Below are 18,061 nucleotides of genomic sequence, written 5' to 3' on the forward strand. Positions count from 1 at the left end.
CAGATTTGTTATTAGCTTTGAACTCTCTCCACCGTCTGGTCTGAGTCGGGACCACGACTCACTTGACTTCTCCCCTGGGGTCTCTGGGGGCCGAGCGTGGCCCCTGGGCACCTGGACGGCAGGGGGCACCAGGCCCCGGGCGCTCCGAGCCCTCAGGGGAGCCAGGCACTTTCCCGCGGGCCATGCCAGACGAAGGCGATCCCAAACTGTGTGGCACAGGGCTCACGCGAGCTGATCCGCACACAGTACGGCCCAAAGTTTTCTTTTTAAATTTATTTGGGAGAGAGAGAGGGAGAGAACGAGCGGGGGGACTGGCAGAGGCAGAGGGAGAAGCAGGNTAAAGATTTTGTTTATTTATTCGACAGAGATAGCCAGCGAGAGAGGGAACACAAGCAGGGGGAGTGGGAGAGGAAGAAGCAGGCTCACAGCAGAGGAGCCTGACGTGGGGCTCGATCCCATAACGCCGGGATCACGCCCTGAGCCGAAGGCAGACGCCCAACCGCTGTGCCACCCAGGCGCCCCACCAAAGTTTTCTTTTTAAATTTATTTGGGAGAGAGAGAGGGAGAGAACGAGCGGGGGGACTGGCAGAGGCAGAGGGAGAAGCAGGCTCCCCGCTGAGCAGAGAGCCTGACGTGGGGCTCGATCCCAGGACCCTGAGATCATGACCAGAGCTGAAGGCAGACGCTTCACCGACTGAGCCCCCCAGGCGCCCCTCCCCGAGGTTTTCTAACTGCAAACTGGAAAGTCCACGAAGCTGAGGGCTGCTTCATGGGGCTGCCGGAAGCCACATTCCGTCTGCGGAGCGCCCTCCCAGTGGCAAGGGGTGCGTGCGTGTGCGGGGGGGGGGGGGCAGCCCAGCCCACCCTCCTGCCCGAACCCACCCCCCGCAGGCGGTGGGCACAGAGAGGACCAGGGAGCCTTGGTGCGGGGGTTAGTCACTCTGTATTAACAATTCACACGATATTAAAACACTGCAAGAAAGTGGGTGTGGCACACCTGAAATTTTTTTTTTTTTTTTAAATCAGAAATAAAAGCCACTGAACATCTGAACCAAGATGGGGTAGAAGCTGCTAGAACTACGGATGGCTTCTGCGAACCGGACCAGTCTTTGCAACGTTTGGCAATGGTTTCCACGGACAGAGAAGGAAGAGGGCGGAGTGTCCGACAGATGGCTTCTTTTCGGGAGACTCCGTGGCAGGCTGGCTTTTGTTAAGTGTTCTTGAAGGACAAGAGCGACCTTTGGTGGCCTCACCTTGGCCCGGAAACTAACCCCCTACCCCCTGCCCTCGGGGCGGGCGGATGGCTGGTCCTGCCTGCAGAGCTCGGTGGGCCGGCCACGCAGAGATGGCCGCGGACACGGAGCGGCCTGGAGGCCCAGCGGCGGCCACGGTGGCCGCAGCCACAGGAGGAAGGGCAGCACCTTCCACCACCCGCGGTTCACATCCCCCAGGCCAGAGGTCACCCCCAGTCACTTAATTCTTGGCCTGGGGGTCCCCTGTGGGGGGGTGCACATTCGAGCTCCTTCCTGGAGTGGGGGAGGGGAGGGGAGGCGCCCCAGTTGCCAGCCCCCTGGAGACACCAGACCCCGTGTCTCCCATCGCTGTGCGTTGGGGGCTGTGCCCTTCATGCCCCGCCCAGGCCCGCGCTGCCACCTCCGCCAGCTCCCGCAGACGCCGTGCACACAATGTTTTCATGCGGGACGCGCGCAGGGGAAGCACGGGCGCTTGGGGTCTACACTACGGACACAGAGACTTACTCTAGAAGGAAAAAGGGAGCGTTTTCTTTCTCAGCTAGAAAGACCCCTGCAGTGGGGCTTCTGCGGACGGTCGCCTCCTGGGGTCATGGCCGCCGGTGGCCCCTGGGGGAGGCGGCTGGGCAGGTGTGGCGACGGAGATGGGAGCGCGCCCATCCTCAGCCTCTCTGGGCCCAGTTTACCCACACCCCTCGGCCCCGGGGGCTCTGACTTGAGTTTGAGTTCTCTTCAGGGCTGGGGGCCCTGCTGGCTGAGCCCAGAGCGGGCCCTGGGGCTGCCGGACTCTGTTCCACTGCACCACTCTGAGCCGGGCTCCTGGGCCGCGGGGGTGGGGACACAGGGCGGGTCTGGGCGTGACAGACACAGCTGGCACGGCAGGGGGTGCACCGAGACCAGGGCCTCCTGTCCTCGCTGGGGACCCGCGGCCCGAGGACCAGCCTGGGGAGGTGGGGACGCGAGGGGAAGGACGGGCTCCAGGGATTAAGGCCTCTTTCATAGAAGTGGCCTGGACAGGCTTTGCTCTGCCAAGCGCCCCCCGATCTCGAGTCGGGTGGATCCTGCCAAGCCCTGGCGTCCCTGCTGCGAAAGCTTTTGTTCTGTCTTGCTGCTGTGCTGAGGACAGTGAGAGGCTGGCTCCCTGCGCAGTGAAAGGTGGCCAGGGCATTGGGCCCTCGCGGCTTCCTGGCCCAACGGCAGGTTTGGAGAAGCTGGGCTCCCCACAGCCCCTGGTGCTCCCGGACCGGCCGGAGAGAGCTGGGAGCCAGGCAGCAAGGCCAGACCCTACAGCCTGCACCCTTGGGGAGCCAGCTCTCACGGGGACATCACCTGTCCGCACGGGGACACATGCCCCCCATCCCCAAACCTTAGAGCTGCTGGGATCTGGGCCTTGGCACTTGCAGGGGCTTGGGGGGAGCAGGAGCTGTGAGGTTGGCACGAGGCCCTGGCCCCCAGTCTGTAAGGCGAGGCCCCTCCTGGTGGGGGGCGCAGGGGCGGGACAGGTGGGGGACAGGTGTAGGGGATGGGTGTGTGTGGGGCCCTCCCTCTGCCTCCTGCTCCTTTAACTGTCCAGGTCGTCACAGGGCCCACGTGATGAAAGAGAAGCCACGGGAGGGAAGTGCGAGCTGCTCACCCCCGAGGGCTGCCGCTGCTTCCGGGAACTCGACGCCTCTGGACCCGCCAGCCAGGGCCTCCCCAGGCCACACTCCTGTTTGCAAAATGGCCACGGCGATGCGCAAAAGTGGAAAACAAAACAAACCACAACCGCCTGGAAGAACCAAGTATGACCACGGCCTCGAACTGCCCACATCACCGCTCGTGCTCAAAACAGGATGGGCCCCAGCTGACCGTTCCCGGGACCAGAGCAGGCCTCTGGAAATCCGCCTCCGTGAGGGGTGGGGTCCCAGGGAAGGGCAGGGGGCCGCGGTGGGGCTGTCGGGGGATGTGTGCCACACAGATGCCACACAGATGCCACGCAGCAGGGTGACACGTGGCCACGCGGGGCGCGCTGCACAGACAGAGCCCCCCTCCCACCCCCTAACATCCGCGGGCGCATTCCGCACAATGTATGGCTCCGGGCTCAGCCACCGAGCTCTGCACTCCGTGGTGTGGAGAAAGAACGGTTTAAGCGAAGAGGAGACATGTTTCTGAAACAGTCCACGGCCCCCCCCGCACCCCCCAATTTGAGTCGGCTCAGGAGAGAAGAAACGGTTAAACGCACGGCAGCGTCAGCCCGGCACCAGTGTTTCCACAAACGGCCAATTGTGCGAGGATCGCCACCCGCCCGGTCGCCCGGGGCAGCGGCCAGGTCACCGGCCAGGTCCCCCGCCTCCCTCCCTTGGCCCGGCCCGGCCCGGCTCTGGACGGCTACCCCAACGGCAGCAGAGTTTCCGGAACCCACTAGTGCCTCACTTGGGCATTTCTGCTGTTCCTGATGGGAAGCAGCCGCGGCCCCCCAGCGTCTCCTGGCCGGGCCTGGAGAGGACGGTGCTGTTGGGCTCGCAAGCCCGCCTACACCCGGAGGACACATTTCACCCCATCCATGGTGGCGGCTGCTCGCCTTTCTTGGGAACCGAAGGTTTTGGGACTTGAAATGTGTTGCTTGACTGCGCAGTGAGTGATGCCCTAGCTGAGGGACAGAGGGAGGGACACAGGAAACGCGGCTACAGAATAATACAGGGCTTCTTGTCCTTAAAGGGGTTCTCGGAGGCGGGGACTCCCACCAGCAGGGGGTCGTTCCGGGCGTGCTGCTCGCAGTAGCTCATGAGTTCCGACGAGGCTTTGGACACCTGCGTGTGGGCACAAGGACGAGAGAGGAGAGGTCAGACGGGTGCCACGGGCACGTCCACCGCAGCCAAGGCGGGGACAACGCAGTGTCCACCCACCAGGACGGAGACACCCGGTGCACCCACCACGTGCCACCAATGGCCCAGCAGATACACACAGTGTGTCCACTGCGCACAGGCACGTCCCTCGACCGCCAACAGGAGCGAGGCGCCCACACGCACTGCTCAGGGATGGACCCTGAGCCCATGACGCTCACGGAGGGAACCAGACACGGAGGGCCATGCGGCATGAGTCCACGGGTGTGACACGTCCAGAACAGGCTCCTCCACGACAGGAAGGGGGCTCGTGGGGGCCGGGGCTGGGGAGGGGATTGCTGATGGGGACGGGTTCCTGATGGAATGTTCTGGAACACGATAGAGGTGGTGGTGCACAACATGGATGTGCTATCGCTGCTGGTACGTTTTTAGGTGTGTCTTACCACAATTTTAGAAAGACTGAAGACAGGACTGAGTCTCCTTCAGTAGGAGTTGTCCAGATTTTGGACAAAAGGGAGAGACGGAGCCCTCTTTAGGGTTCAGATCAGGACCCCATCCACCCAAGACAGGAGGGCATAGGAAGAACCGTCTGAACATCGGAGGGACCCCAACACAAGCTCCTGTGCGTTTCTTCTCTGGGCCGGCCGGGGCCCAGTGACTTGGGGCCACATGCCTCAGGGTCCCCAGAAGATGAGGGGGGAGGTGCGGGGAGGGGCCGCTCAGCCCCTGGGAAAGCTGATGTGGGGCAAGTGGTATTTCATCACAGAGAGGGCAGGGCCCAGCCGTGCACCCTACCCCGCCAGGGTGTGCGTCTGGGGCCGTGGTGGGCACCGTCCCACTCTGCTCCCCCGCGGTTGGACTGGGGGCTGGGCGCTGCGGTTCAGGGGTGCTGGGCCTGGGTGAAGGCGCCACCGGGTCTCCTCCCTGCGGCAGGAACTGTCAGAGGAGCTTGGCACCCTGCTTCCCCACCTCCGAGGTGACAGGAGGAGCAGCCGAAGGGGCGTGAGAGGGTAAGACAGGAGGGAGTGAGAGCTCTCCTTGGGCTCTGTGGTCTGGGGCCCTGTGCCCCTGAAAGCCAAGGGCGCCCGACCTTGTCCCCAGTGCTGCCCAGTCTGCAGGCTGGCCTCTGGGTTCATCCTGGGGACACTCCTACCCACAGACACTGACAATTGCCACTGTCCTGAGCACGCTGGCCGCTCCCAGGGCCGCTGCCTTGGATGAGCCCGCGGAGCTTGGTTTCTGGAGCTGTATTTGGAAAGCAACCCTCCACAACGACAAAAACAGCCTCCGGACCCTGGAAATAACCGGTGCGGTGGCTCGGGCGGGTGGCTCCCCGCTCACGCCCTGGGCGTCCGCAGGGAGGCTCTGCCCAGAGGGCCGGGCCCCCCATGCCCGCCTCGCTGCCACTTGCCAGGCCCCGGCCCCACCGGCTTTTCAGACGTGCCAATGTTTGCGGCTCTGGTCGCCGGTTTGGGGACGAAAAGCCTCAGGAGGGACTGGAGTGGGAAGGGCGGGTCCCGTCCTGCTCCCTCCTCCCCACGACGTTCAAAGGGGTGGCGGGACTCCTCCAGCACATCAAACGGGCCAGGATGAATCACGATCGCTCTCCGCTGGGGCTGCGGCCAAACCGGCTCACTAAAGTCAAACCACGTCAACTGAGGCTTTCAAGCCTCTCTCTTTCTTCAGTCCGAAGGAATGCTTTGAATGCGCGGGGATCTGGAACATTCAGACACCTCGCGGGAGCCCCCCTCCCACCCGGGGGGCTGCAGGAGCCCTCCTACCCGGCTGCTGGGCTGGAGGCCCACTGCTTCCCACCCTGTCCAAAGCGGGGCTGTCCGTCAGGTTTCAATCTGTCTGGGGACTGGGCCGCCCCTGCTGGTGAATTCCCGCGCCCAGCAGGGACCGCAGAGTGGCAGGTGCTCAGAAAATCAGTCTGATGTGTGATTTTCATGTGTCCACATGGCCAGGTCACAGTGCCCAAATATTTGGCCAAACACCAGTCTGGATGTCACTGGGAAGGTCATTCTTACATGAGATTAACATTTAAATGGGTTGGTGTGGAGTAGAGAGAGAGCCCTCTAAATGTGGGTGGGCCACATGCGATCAGTTGAAGGCCTTCACAGGAGAGGAAGGCTGCCTGCAGGTGGCCTTGGGGACTCAAGCTGCAGCGTCAGCCCTGGCCCGGGTCTCCAGTCTGCCCTGCAGATTTCGGACTTGCCAGCCCCCATGGTCTGTGAGCCAGTTCCTTAAAATACCTCTGGCTCTCTCTACACACGTCCTCCTGGCTCTGCTTCTCCAGGGAGCCCTGACTGATCCTGGGGTCAGCTGGAGCGGGGCCAGGGCAGACGTGGAAACCACCTGGGCCTTCTCTAGGGAGACTCCCAGCTACCGGCTCGCTGGGGCCCAGGGTGGGAGACCACTGGCCGGAGGCGCCGTGACGTCCTTTGCCAAGTGGACATGGGTGTGATCAGAAGATGGCACCTTCCTCACGTGAGAGGCCACAGCTGGGCTGCTGGCCCTTTTTGGGAAAACCAAGTCTGCAGAGTTGATGGCCCAGTAGGCACCAGCTTGGCTTTGAGTCCCTGGTCCCTGATGGGTTAAATGTCTGTGAGCAGGAACTGCTTGTCCTTTTTCTTTTTTTAGCATAAAAAGCAAACACACTTATTTCAAAAAATCCAAACAACGCAGAAGTGAAGAAAGCAGCCGCAGGGAGCACTGGGTCCTCCCTTCTCCAGACCACATCTCTAACTTCTGTCTGCACCTGCTGCGACGGGGCCAGACCGAGCTGGCTGAGCAGCGGGCAGGAGAAGAGAGAGCCTTCCCTGCGGCGCTTGAGAGCAGGACCCCCAGGGCTGGGGTGGGCTCGGCCCTGCCTCTGGGACCCCCGCAGTGACAAAGCCCACCACACAGGTTTTGTATCAGCTGGGTCTCTCCATTGAGGAAATGGAGGCTCAGAGAGGTTAGGGAGGGGCCCAAGGTTGCACAGCGAGGGCACAGCCGGAATGTAACCCCTGGTCTGGGGCGGGGCCCCCGTACAAGGGTCTCTTCCCTTCTCCGCTCGCCCGTCCCGCTCACCTTGATGCGCTCGATGCCGGCTTCAATGCGGAGCTGCTCCACCAGCTTCCGGGCCTGGGCTATGTTGTTAGTGGCTGACATTGTCTGCCATCAGCTCTGGGCCCCTGTCGTCCAGAGAGCTGCTGGGGGGAAGCAGAGGGACGTGAGCTGGCTCGTGAAGGCCCAGGCTTGCCTGTCTCCCGGAAGTCCCCACCTGAGCCGCGTTGCCCATGTCCCCAGGTCGAGGTGGGGTGGTGGGAGGCCCAGCCGAGCCGTCTCCCACGGTCCCCCTGTGCTGGTGGGGGTAAGTGCTCCCCAGACGTGACCACCATGCCTTTCAGGACAGTTCATCAAACCACAGCATCGTCGCAGGGATGACTCAGAATGAGGGACTCGTGGGGCACTTTGTCTGATCCCTGCCCTGCTCCGTGCCCCCAGCACCACGTGGGCAGGGTCACTGTCTGGGGGCGTCCTGGGCACATCCCTGGCCCCCACGCTTCAAGGCCAGGATGTCCCAGTTGTGATGGCCACAGATGTGCCCAGACATGGCCCGAGTCCCCTGGGGCAGAGTCGTCCAGGTGAGACCCTGGCTCTGAGGCACAGCGGGTCACCTGGGAGGCACCTGTGTGCTGTGGTCCTGGGTCTGATATCCCCTCCTTCATCCATGTGCTGTGGGCCCCAGACGATGGCCCACCATGTGCCGGGCGCTGCTCTGAGAACCCCGCTAAGTACGGCTGAGCGCAGGGGGAGGCCCGTGGTTCCTGTCTGGGCAGGTGCCTGCCTCCGACTTCCCAGCCCAGGCCCGGCTGTGACCTGGGCCCCACAGAAGGCTGCCTGGGCGGGAGGGCTGGCTCCTGTTGCTGGCACAGGGATTCATGTCGCCAGTCAGAAAAGGGAGCCCACTTGGTTTTGCGGGGTTTTCCAGCGCTTTCTGACATGGTGAGGCGGCCGGGACATATGTCCACAGAGTAGGGTGCTGAACACAGCAGGAATCTGTTCCCCCACATCCTGGAGGTCAGAGATCTGAAATCCAGGTGGGGGCAGGGCCGGGCTCCCCCGTGAGGCTCCAGGGAGGGTCCTTCTTGCCTCTTCCAGAGGCTGGTGTGGCCACGTCACTCAACTTCTGCCTGGTCCTCCCATGGCCTTCTTATAAGGACACCCTCATCCAGGACCACCTCTTCCTCACTCCTTGCATCTGTAAAGACCCTATTTCCAGTTAAGGTCCCGTTCTGAGGTTCTGGTGGACATGAATTTGGGGGGACACTATTCACCCCGCTACACTTTCCTTGAGTGTGGGTGGTGTGCTCAGAGTAATGCACTCAGCACGGGTAAGCGATGGGCGGTAAACCCTCTTCTTGAACCCCGAGTAGCCCTTCCGTGAATTCTCCGGGGACTGCTGCTCCGTGGGGGGGGGGGCTGTGCTTCCTGCTTTAGTGACCAGATAGCGCCCAGCGGTCTGCTCGCGCCCCCCACACCTTCAGGAAGTGGGTGTCACGCCTTAGCGACTCAGGGCACGTCAAAAGGCCTCCCCACCCGTTCGCCCAGCGAGAAGACCAATCCTTTCCTGCACCAATGATTCCGGCTTTGCTTGTGTTTGTGTTTCCCAAATATTTTTATTAATTTACCTCTAATAACGTTAAAATGTTGAGATGCCTGTTGGTTCACACGCAGCTGTAGGACGTGACAGAGCTCGTATGCCCTTTGCACACTCTCCCCCGCGAAGGCGTCTTGCAAAACTGTGGTCAGCATCGCAGCCGGGGGGCTCCCCACAGGACAGAGCGCACGGCGCGTCTCTCCTGCCCCAACCCGCCCCCAGCCCCGGCGGCCACCGATGTGGTTTCCTTCCCCACACGTCCGTCATTTCGGGAACGGTGTGTGAGTGGACCCGGAGGATCTTAACCTCTACGGACCGGCTTTCCCGCCACGGGCCGATCCGCCGGGGACGCATCCAGGCTGCCGCGCGCATCGCTAGATCTCTGCCGAGCGGCGTTCCCACCGGGCCGGCTGCCGCTCAGCGGTTCGCGGGCTGAAGGTGAGCCTGGCCCGAGTCCCATTTTTGGCCATCACGGACACCGCCGCCACAAGTCATGTGCGGGTTTTTGTGCAAACACGAGGCTTTACTCCTCCGCGATAAGCGCGGAGGGATGTAACTGCGTGTTCAGGGTTTGGAGAAAACGCCGAGATGTTTCCCAGAGTGGCTGCACGTTTGCATCTCAGCAGCAGAGTGTGAGGGCGCCACCCTAGTTTTACAATTCTGCTGTGAGCTTTTCTCCTGGTCCCTAAGGCGGTGAAAAGTCTAGTTTCCCCGCAGTCTTATTGAGGGGGCTTTAGTATAGCGGTTCTAAGGGCTGATCGCGACCCCCAAGGACGCCGGGCCGTGTCTGGGACGTCTGTGGTCCCCACGACCAGGGGAGCTCCCAGTACCGAGAGGTGGGGGCCAGGATGCTGCTCAGCCCCCACTGGGCCTGGGACGCCCCCCAGAGGAAGACCCGCCCAGGTGCCTTCAGCGTCCAGGCTGAGGAAGCTCCCAGGAGGACCCGAATGGGCGTCTGAGCCGGCACAGAGCCCAAGGTCAGGAGTCTGGGAAGACGCTTAGCCCGGTAACGAGCAGCACCCTGTGCTCTGTCACGACGTATAGCCAGCGAGCGGCACACAGCTGCACCCCTTCCTTCCCTCCCTTCCTCCTTGCCTCCCTTCCTTTCAGTTTTAATTATTTAAGTCATCTCTATACCCAGCACCGGGGCTCGAACTCATGACCCCAAGATCAAGAGTCACATGCTCTTCCGACCGAGCCAGGCAGGTGCCCCAGATTTCAGATTTTCAAAACATTTTCTACTTATCAATTTAAAAAAAAAAAAAAAAAGGACCGTTGATACACACAACACCTCGGGTGGTCTCCAGGCACTTACGTTGAGTGGAAAGAGCCAATCCCCAAAGGTCACGTGATGTGTGCTTCCATTTTTAGCACATCTCTGAGATGAGAGAATTGTCGGAGGGAGGAGAGATTCGCGGTTCTGGGCAGGAGGGGGCTCCTCGTGGCGCTGGAAACGTGGACTACCTTGAGGGGGGCAGTGGGTTCACGCCCTTGCACGTGTGATAACCTTGCACAGAATCACACACACACACACACACACAGGACCACAGCAACAGAATAAGGTCGGTGGACGGTATCCATGTCCACATTCCGGTTGTGATACTGACCATACTTCCACGAAATGCTACCGTTGGGTAAAACGGAGTGAAGGATACGTGGACTTTCTCTCTGATTTGTTATAACTGCATGTGTGTCTAAGGTGACCTCCATAAAAGTCCCAGAAACAAGATCCTTCCACACCGCCTGGCTCCTCGTCCCTTCCGGCAGACGTCCAGCCCCCTTTTGGGTCAGAAAGGCCTGAGTGTGTCTGTTCTGGGAGCACAGAGCCCCCGTGTGGGTTTCCAAGGGCTCTGACTCAGCAGACAGCTTCAAAGCAGCCACAAAACATCCAACTCAGGGAAAACTGCCCTTGGTTGGGCTTACAAATACCTAAATTACTCAGTGCTAAATATAGATGCGAATGGAGAACAAACGGGCTGGCCCCGTGGCGTGTTTTCCTTGGAAGGCCGGGGACTGCTGTTGGGCACCCACGCTCAGAAGTGTCTGTCGGGACCCTAGGACCCCCGTGCCCCTGTGGCTGCCCCCAACTGTGGCCTCCCTCCCAAGCACAAAGCCCCGAAATGTGGCTGGCTTCCCATTCCAGGCACGATGGCCCGAAAGGCTCCCTCTGGGCTGGGTTATCTCCCCGGCCGCAGGGTACGGCCAGGGATGGCTGCTCTGGGGGGTGTGCATGCACGTGAGTGTGTGTGTGCTTATTGCATGTGCACGAACATGTGTGTGTGTGTACTTACGTGTGTAAACACGCGTGCACGAGTGTGTGCAGTGACTGTGCATGGACATGCGTGTGCACTGCACCTGTATACGCGTGCACGGGCATGTGAACGTACATGCGTGTGCGTAAGCGTGCACTGTGGGGACCAGACAGCGGTTGCGTCACCGCGGTGCACGCAGCAGACTCAGGCCTCATCCTGGCTGGTGTCATAGCCGGTCACTGACTCACGGCCCAGCCGCGGTCCCGGGGTGAGGCCAACTGCGGCACCACAGCAGTGGCCCTGACTCAGCCCAGGGAGCATTCCTCACCGATGGCTGCTCGGGAGGAGCACGTGATGGCGCCGGTGCCCGGCCTGCCCGGGCCCAGCAGAGCCTCACCGGCCCCAGGAGCCCGGCACAGCCTTGGCAAGCTGGGGGACAGGAGGGAGCGGGCGGGGCTGTCTGTCCCTGCACATGAATCTCGGACGGGAACGTGTGAAAGGCAAGGACAGCAGAGGTCCCCGCGCGGGGGTGCATTGTGAGGCTGTGGTAATCATAAACAGGGGGCAGTCACCCCCAGATGGAACGGGTCTGCCCTCACACACGAGGCTCCGGAGCACAGAGGGTCAAGCAAACCATGGGGAGGGGCAGCGTTCCTTCCGTGGTGGGCTGCGGACACGGCAACACGGGGAAACAGAATGGGGTCTCTCCGGGTCGGCACTGCTGACAACGGGCCGGCTCGTTCTCTGGGGGATGCTGTGGGGGCTGGGCGGTGCCCCTGACCCTACCCCTCCGTGCCAGGAGCTCCCCCAGTGTCACACCGATGTCCCCAGACACTGCACAGTGTCTCTGGAAGGGCAGGATCACCCCCAGGTGAGACCCCCTGGATCAGGGGGTTCTACTGACCCCCAGGAGACTGCGTTCGGTAACCATCGGACTCCTTAGGTCCCGGGATGCCACACACACTTCACCACACACGGAGTCAGTGTGACTTACAGACGCTGGGGTCGCCCTGGTTTGTACCCTCTACCCCTGGGGGTTTACTCTGGCGTCCAGCGTGCCAGTATTTTTCCCAAATAATTAATGCAGGGTTTCTCAGCCTGGGCCCTGCTGACATTCTGGGCAGGTCACTCTCTGTGGGGGCATCCTGGGCACTGGGGGGGCTGAGCAGCATCCCTGGCCCCCACCCACTCGATGCCAGGAGCACCCCCAGTCATGACGGCTGCAGAAGTCCCCAGGGAGCAGAGCTGCCCCTGGGTGAGAGCCACTGGATTAGATCAGACCTTTATTTCACACCCAAAGAGAGTCCGTATAAAGAGCCATAGAATGAGGAAGAAAAGATACACAAATTAGTCAGACTGTACAGGATACTTATTCTCAATCATGGAGAAATTACGTTCCAGCAACCGAAGCAACAGAACGAACGGAGAAGATGAGCAGCTCTGATCTTCTGGAAACGCGTAGAACTTCACGACAAACGCTAATGGAACTAGGAACCAAGACCACTGACCCGGGAAAGGCCACGGCAGCGCAGAAGCTGACAGACGACCCCTTTACCACGTTAGTAACACTCCGGCCGGGCCCCACTGAGATGCCTCACGGGACTCAGTGAAGAGATCCAAGTAACAAGTAATTTAACTGGTAAAAATCAAAGTGGACAGAACGGCCTGGCGAGCATCGGAGGGCAGTAAGTGGAAAGACAGCACCGCGAGCTGCCCCCTGACTTACCCGCCATGCCAGGAAGGCCGGGGAAGAGCACCACCTGACACACTCATTCCACACTCCCTGGTCCTGTAACCCCATCTCAGCCTCACAAACCGGACACCAAGGACTCCAAGGATGGCCCCTCAAATCGGGGGAAAATTAAATAAATTTTAATTTATTAAAATTAAGTTAAAGAAATAAAAAACTGTATACAATGAGGTGTTTACAACTGCGTCATTTATAATAGTGAAAGCCCAGAACGAAACCACAGGTCTCGCTCTGCAATGGGGGAACGGCAAACTCAATGGGACATTTCCCAGGCGGAACATTACGTGGCCGTTACGAACGGTGCATAAAAAGGCGGAGCTGCAAGGGGGTGCGTGTGAGAAGAGGGAACGGCAAACGCCAACATTCGAACGTTCGGTCATCTACCATCGCGTCACAACGTACCTGGATAAAGGCAGACAGGGAAACCTCCAAGTGACAACGCCCAACGTGGGGCTTGAACTCATGACCCTGAGATCAAGAGTCACACGCTCCACCCACCGAGCCAGCCAGGCGCCCCTCGAAGTGACAATTCTGTTAGGGATTGTTTCTATTATTTCCTTCAGTGACGTGTTTCCCGCTAAGGCATAATTTGCAGACAGTGAAATCTGTCTTTTTGGGCTCACAGTCAATGAGGTTTTGCAAACACATCCCGTCACGTGGCCGATGCCACCATCCTAGACTCTGCCACCCTGAGACGCGCCCTGTGGTGTTGGTTTTGTCGCCAGCCCCTGCGGCTCCGATGTGGGAAGTCTGCACGCAGAGTCACACCGTGCGGGGTCTGGCTCTGTGCCCTCGGCACATGCCCTGGCAGGTCGCTGCGTGTGGGCCCACGCACGGCTCCTTTTCAGGGCTGTGTAGTGTTCCACCAGAGACACAGTGGGGTTGTGGGCCCATCGCCCATGGGCAACATTGGGGTCGCTGGGGATTGTGAAGAGTGCCTTGACGCATGCTCACCCACAGGGTCTGTGGGAGCCCACGTGCCCCGTGCTCCTGGGTGAACCCCGGGCGTGGGATTTCTAGCTGCTCGGGCAGGTGTATGTTTAACTTTACAAGTTAAACATTTTCCAAGCAGTTTTCAAAACCACTGCACTGGTTTGTCCTTTGAAATAATCACAGACAGGGAGTTGCAAAAACAGCACAGGGAGTCCTGCGTGCCCTTCCCCCCCACCGACGCTGACGTCCTACATGACCGTGGGACATCAAGCCGAGACACTGATGGTGGCCAGCGCCGTGCTCACGTGTCACCAGCTCTCTCAAGACTTGTTTCTGTGCAGAATGGATTCTTGTCACCACCCACCTGCCTGCAGGCATCCCCACACTGCCGCGAGCCCCACGGGGCAGATGAGGTTTGGCGTAAAGGGGTGCCGAGTGGACGGATGGGCAGATGCACGTGAAAAAGTGTGACCAAAATTGGCGGCAGCATCGGCCGAGAAGTCTGGGCTCCGGTCTGCAGAGCTACGAGGCGGCTGAACCCTCATGTTTGTCAAGTCCTAAACGTGCTTAGTCAACAGTGGGGAGTCCAGGGTCTCTTCCCGCTCCGCACCATGGACACTGGGGCCAGATGGTTCTCTGTGGTCTTTCCCCCGCCCCACCCTCTCAGTGCCAGGAGCACCCCCGTCGTGACAACCGCAGACGTCCCCAGACATTTTGCCCCATGTTCCATGGGGGCAGAATCTAAGTCCTTTAGGGAAGTCCTTTATCAGAAGAAACTGCAGCTAAGAGAGGCTCATTTGGGCAAAATGTAAAGCTTTTTTGGAACTGAAATGGTGCTGAACAAAAATAGAAGCTTGTTTCAGAAGGGGGTTCAATTTTCTTAGCATCCAATGACCCTCTGCGACTAGAAGTCACACAGGGCAAGAAGCCCTTTGAACTCAACCAACCACACTTTGGAAGTGGGCGAGGCTGCAGGTGCTGGAGAGGAGAGAAGTGGAAGGGGGCAGAGTAGAAGGCGGCCAGACCTAAATTCTGCGCGCATCTCAAAGCTGTGTGGCTTGGGGAAAGTTACCTCCCCTCTCTGAGCTCCAGCCAACTCTGCAGTGCTCAGAGTGACGCTCCCTCCCTGGGCAAGCCTCCAAGTCCCCAAGTTCCAGTGCCACGGAACGGGGGTGCCGAGAGGCCGGCAGCCACGGAAGAAGCCCTCTTTGAGGCACCGTGGCAACTGCTAACTAGAAATACAGCTGCTGGCGAGATGGAACCAGACAGGGTGCCCTGCATATCCTGTGCCCCGTGAAGGTGGAAGGGCCGGTTTGCTGGAAGCTATTGAGAAATCCTGCTCCCCACGGAGCTGCTGCACCGTGGTGGACACTCCCTCAGCTGCCCAGGGGCCCGGTGGGACAGGTGTCACAAGCCCACCTGGCTCGGGGGGAGCTTGGCAGGGTGAAATTGATCAGATTAAAAATAGGAGTGGATGGCAATAGTGGGAGAGCCAGAAATTGAGAGCCCTGAAATGATCCCTTTTCTGTTGTACTTCCCCATCACTTCTGGGCCACGCAGCAACGGTGAGGCTGGACCCTTTCAGGCTCTGCTGTGAGCCCCAAGTCCACGAGGCAGGCCATGGCCAGGCCGTGTCCAAGCCGTTCTGAGCGTGATCAGAGGGGCTCTGGCCTCAGGGATCCTCAGCCACAAGGCCCTCCTGCTTAGCCCCCAGAGCTTTCAGGTCTCTGGTAGGAGTGGAGTGACTTCTGGGCACCTCATTCCAAGGGACAAAGGTAGCCACCAGCTTCTGAAGGCACAAGAGGCATGTCTGCAAGCGGGTTCACGGCCCAGCTCTGCCCTGGCCTGGGTCTTAGCTTCCTCCCCTGGAAAATAAGAGGGTTGTTCTAAAAGCTGAGAAGGGACCCCGGTTTGTTACCAGGTGGTTCTAAGAGCCAGACGATCCACGTTAATGGCCTATCTGCAGATTCTGGCTTACACCACAGTGGGCCAGCTAACATGGACAGGCTCTCCTGCTGAGGGGAACCAGAAAAGCTGGACAGAACACGGGCGTATCTGCTTGAGGGCACTGGGGGATTATTAGTGAAGAATTTACAGCTAGGATCTGAGGGAGGACAGAAGCCCAGGAGTCTGGCTTTTGGGGTAACTTTTTCCCAGGATGGAAGGTTTGCTAAGAGGCTGAGTGGTGTTTCCATCAGCCTTGCAAGGCTGGTGAAACAGAGATTGAAATCCAGGGCCCTCTGAAGGGAGAGAGCTTGGCGGACTCCCCCTTGGTACAAACTGGGAGAACAAAACAGTGCAGTCCGAGGATAAGAAAAACTCAGATGTGGTGGTGTGGGAACACCACCGGCAGACACTGTGCATGTCTTTGCTTGAGCATTTGAATGAATGGCATTTTCTGACTAGACTGCATTTTATTTTATTTTTAAAGATTTTTATTTCTTTATTCAAGAGACAGTGAGAGCAAGAGAGATCACAGAGGGAGAGGGAGAAGCAGACTCCCTGCTGAGCAGGGAGCCCGATGTGGGACTTGATCCCAGGACCCTGAGATCATGACCCAAGCTGAAGGCAGACACTTAACCATCTGAGCCACCCAGGCGCCCCTAGACTGTATTTTATTTTATTTTATTTTATTTTATTTTATGTTTTTAAATGATTTTTTATTATGTTAGTCACCATACAGTACATCCCCGGATTCCGATGTAAAGTTCGATGATTCATTAGTTGTGTATAACACCCAGTGCACCATGCAATACACGCCCTCCTTACTACCCATCACCAGTCTATCATTCCCCCACCCCCCTCCCCTCTGGAGCCCTAAGTTTGTTTCTCAGAGTCCATAGTCTCTCATGCTTCATTCCCCCTTCTGATTAACCCCCTTTTCTTTATCCCTTTCTTCCCCTACCAATCATCCTAGTTCTTATGTTCCATAGATGAGAGAAATCATATGATAATTGTCTTTCTCTGCTTGACTTATTTCACTTAGCATTATCTCCTCCAGTGCCGTCCATGTTGCAGCAAATGTTGAGAATTTGTTCTTTCTGATAGCTGAGTAATATTCCATTGTATATATGAACCACAATTTCTTAATCCAGTCATCTGTTGAAGGGCATCTCGGCTCCTTCCACGATTTAGCTATTGTGGACAATGCTGCTATGAACGCTGGGGTGCATATGGCCCTTCTCTTCACTACCCTAGACTGTATTTTAGATGGACTTTAATTTTACTGTCACTTTCACCATAGGTGACATTACCTGAAAGAACTTTTCCCAAATAAACACGCAAAATTATATGGTCCCTGAATTTCTTACACACACAAAAGGATATGGGTAAACAGGATACGGCTAAACCCTTAAAGCCACTGCAGCAGAGTGCCAAATAGACTCAGTCCCTGGTACCGGACCGAGGCGAACCTAGACTGTGGGCAGCCCTAGATGCTGGGCACAAGTAAACAGACACCCTCTCTGGTGGAAAACAACATCATCTTAGGATTCAAATTACTTCCACAAACAAGTCTGCAAGCACAATGTCTAGCACACAACTAACAATAACCAGGCACACAAGGAGATAAGACCCCACAGACAAGACCCGGCAGGAATAACGGGCAAGAGGAGCAGACTCACAGGGGTTCCCGACACTGGAGTTGACAGACATTTTAAAATAATTGTGTTAATTACATTCAAGGAGGTAAATAGGTGAGACTGGAATTTCAGCAGCACTAGACACTACAGAAGAGAGTGGGCACGTGCATAACGCTAACGTCTGAAGCAAAGGAACTCAGTGGAGGGAACAGTATCATTGAAGACAACTAAGGGGAAAGTTGGCAAGCTGGAGGACAGTTCAGGGGAAAATATCCAGAACAAAGCTACGGAGACGCAGAGAGGAAGGAAAGACGGAAGAGAAGGTGAAAGAGAGGAAGCAGTAAGGCGTAACACGCACGTGACCGGAGCTCTGGAAGGAGAAGGGGGAGGATGGAGCAGAAGCGATCTCTGAAGTGATAACAACAGTTTCCCCAAACTGAGTATTAAACAAAATACTACGTTCAGCCACAGATTCAAGAGGTCCTAGAACCTCGGGCAAGATAAGCAACGTAGACGCTGACAGAGAACTAGCCAGTAAGCCCATGAAAAGGTGCTCCCCGACGACTCGCCAGGGAAATACAAACGGAAACTAATGGGAGGCTGCTTCCCGAGCACTATAGGGGCGAAAATGATAAAGACTGGGAAGTGGAAATGCTGGAAGTTTCACACATTTCTGATGGGAGTGTAAAACCGTACAACCACTCTGGAAAATGGGTTGGCGGTTTCTTAAAAGGCTAAACACACGCCTAACCTGTGACCCAGCAATTCTGCTCTGAGGGACCTACCCAAGATAAGCAAAAGAAGACCTCCATGAAAGGACTTGTA

At 58.3% G+C, this 18,061-nt stretch overlaps 1 protein-coding gene across 4 annotated transcripts in view; it reads right to left on the reverse strand.

The window, feature by feature from the left end:
- Positions 1 to 924: 924 nt before the first annotated feature.
- Positions 925 to 18,061, reverse strand: part of GNG7 (G protein subunit gamma 7) — a 97,448-nt gene continuing 80,311 nt past the window's right edge. For 2 of the 4 annotated variants that reach the window (XM_002925899.4, XM_034657443.1), the window contains exons 3-4: positions 7,148 to 7,266; positions 925 to 4,039 (exon numbers count right to left, since the gene is read on the reverse strand). In XM_002925899.4, the coding sequence (XP_002925945.1) occupies positions 3,914 to 4,039; positions 7,148 to 7,228 (207 nt within the window). In that variant the 5' untranslated portion in view covers positions 7,229 to 7,266 and the 3' untranslated portion in view covers positions 925 to 3,913. Of the gene's footprint in view, positions 4,040 to 7,147; positions 7,270 to 18,061 lie in introns of all 4 variants that reach the window. The other 2 variants (XM_034657445.1, XM_034657444.1) reach the window with 1 other exon arrangement.

This window comes from Ailuropoda melanoleuca, chromosome 4 (genome assembly GCF_002007445.2).
Source record: "Ailuropoda melanoleuca isolate Jingjing chromosome 4, ASM200744v2, whole genome shotgun sequence".
Classification (NCBI taxonomy): Eukaryota; Metazoa; Chordata; class Mammalia; order Carnivora; family Ursidae; genus Ailuropoda; species Ailuropoda melanoleuca.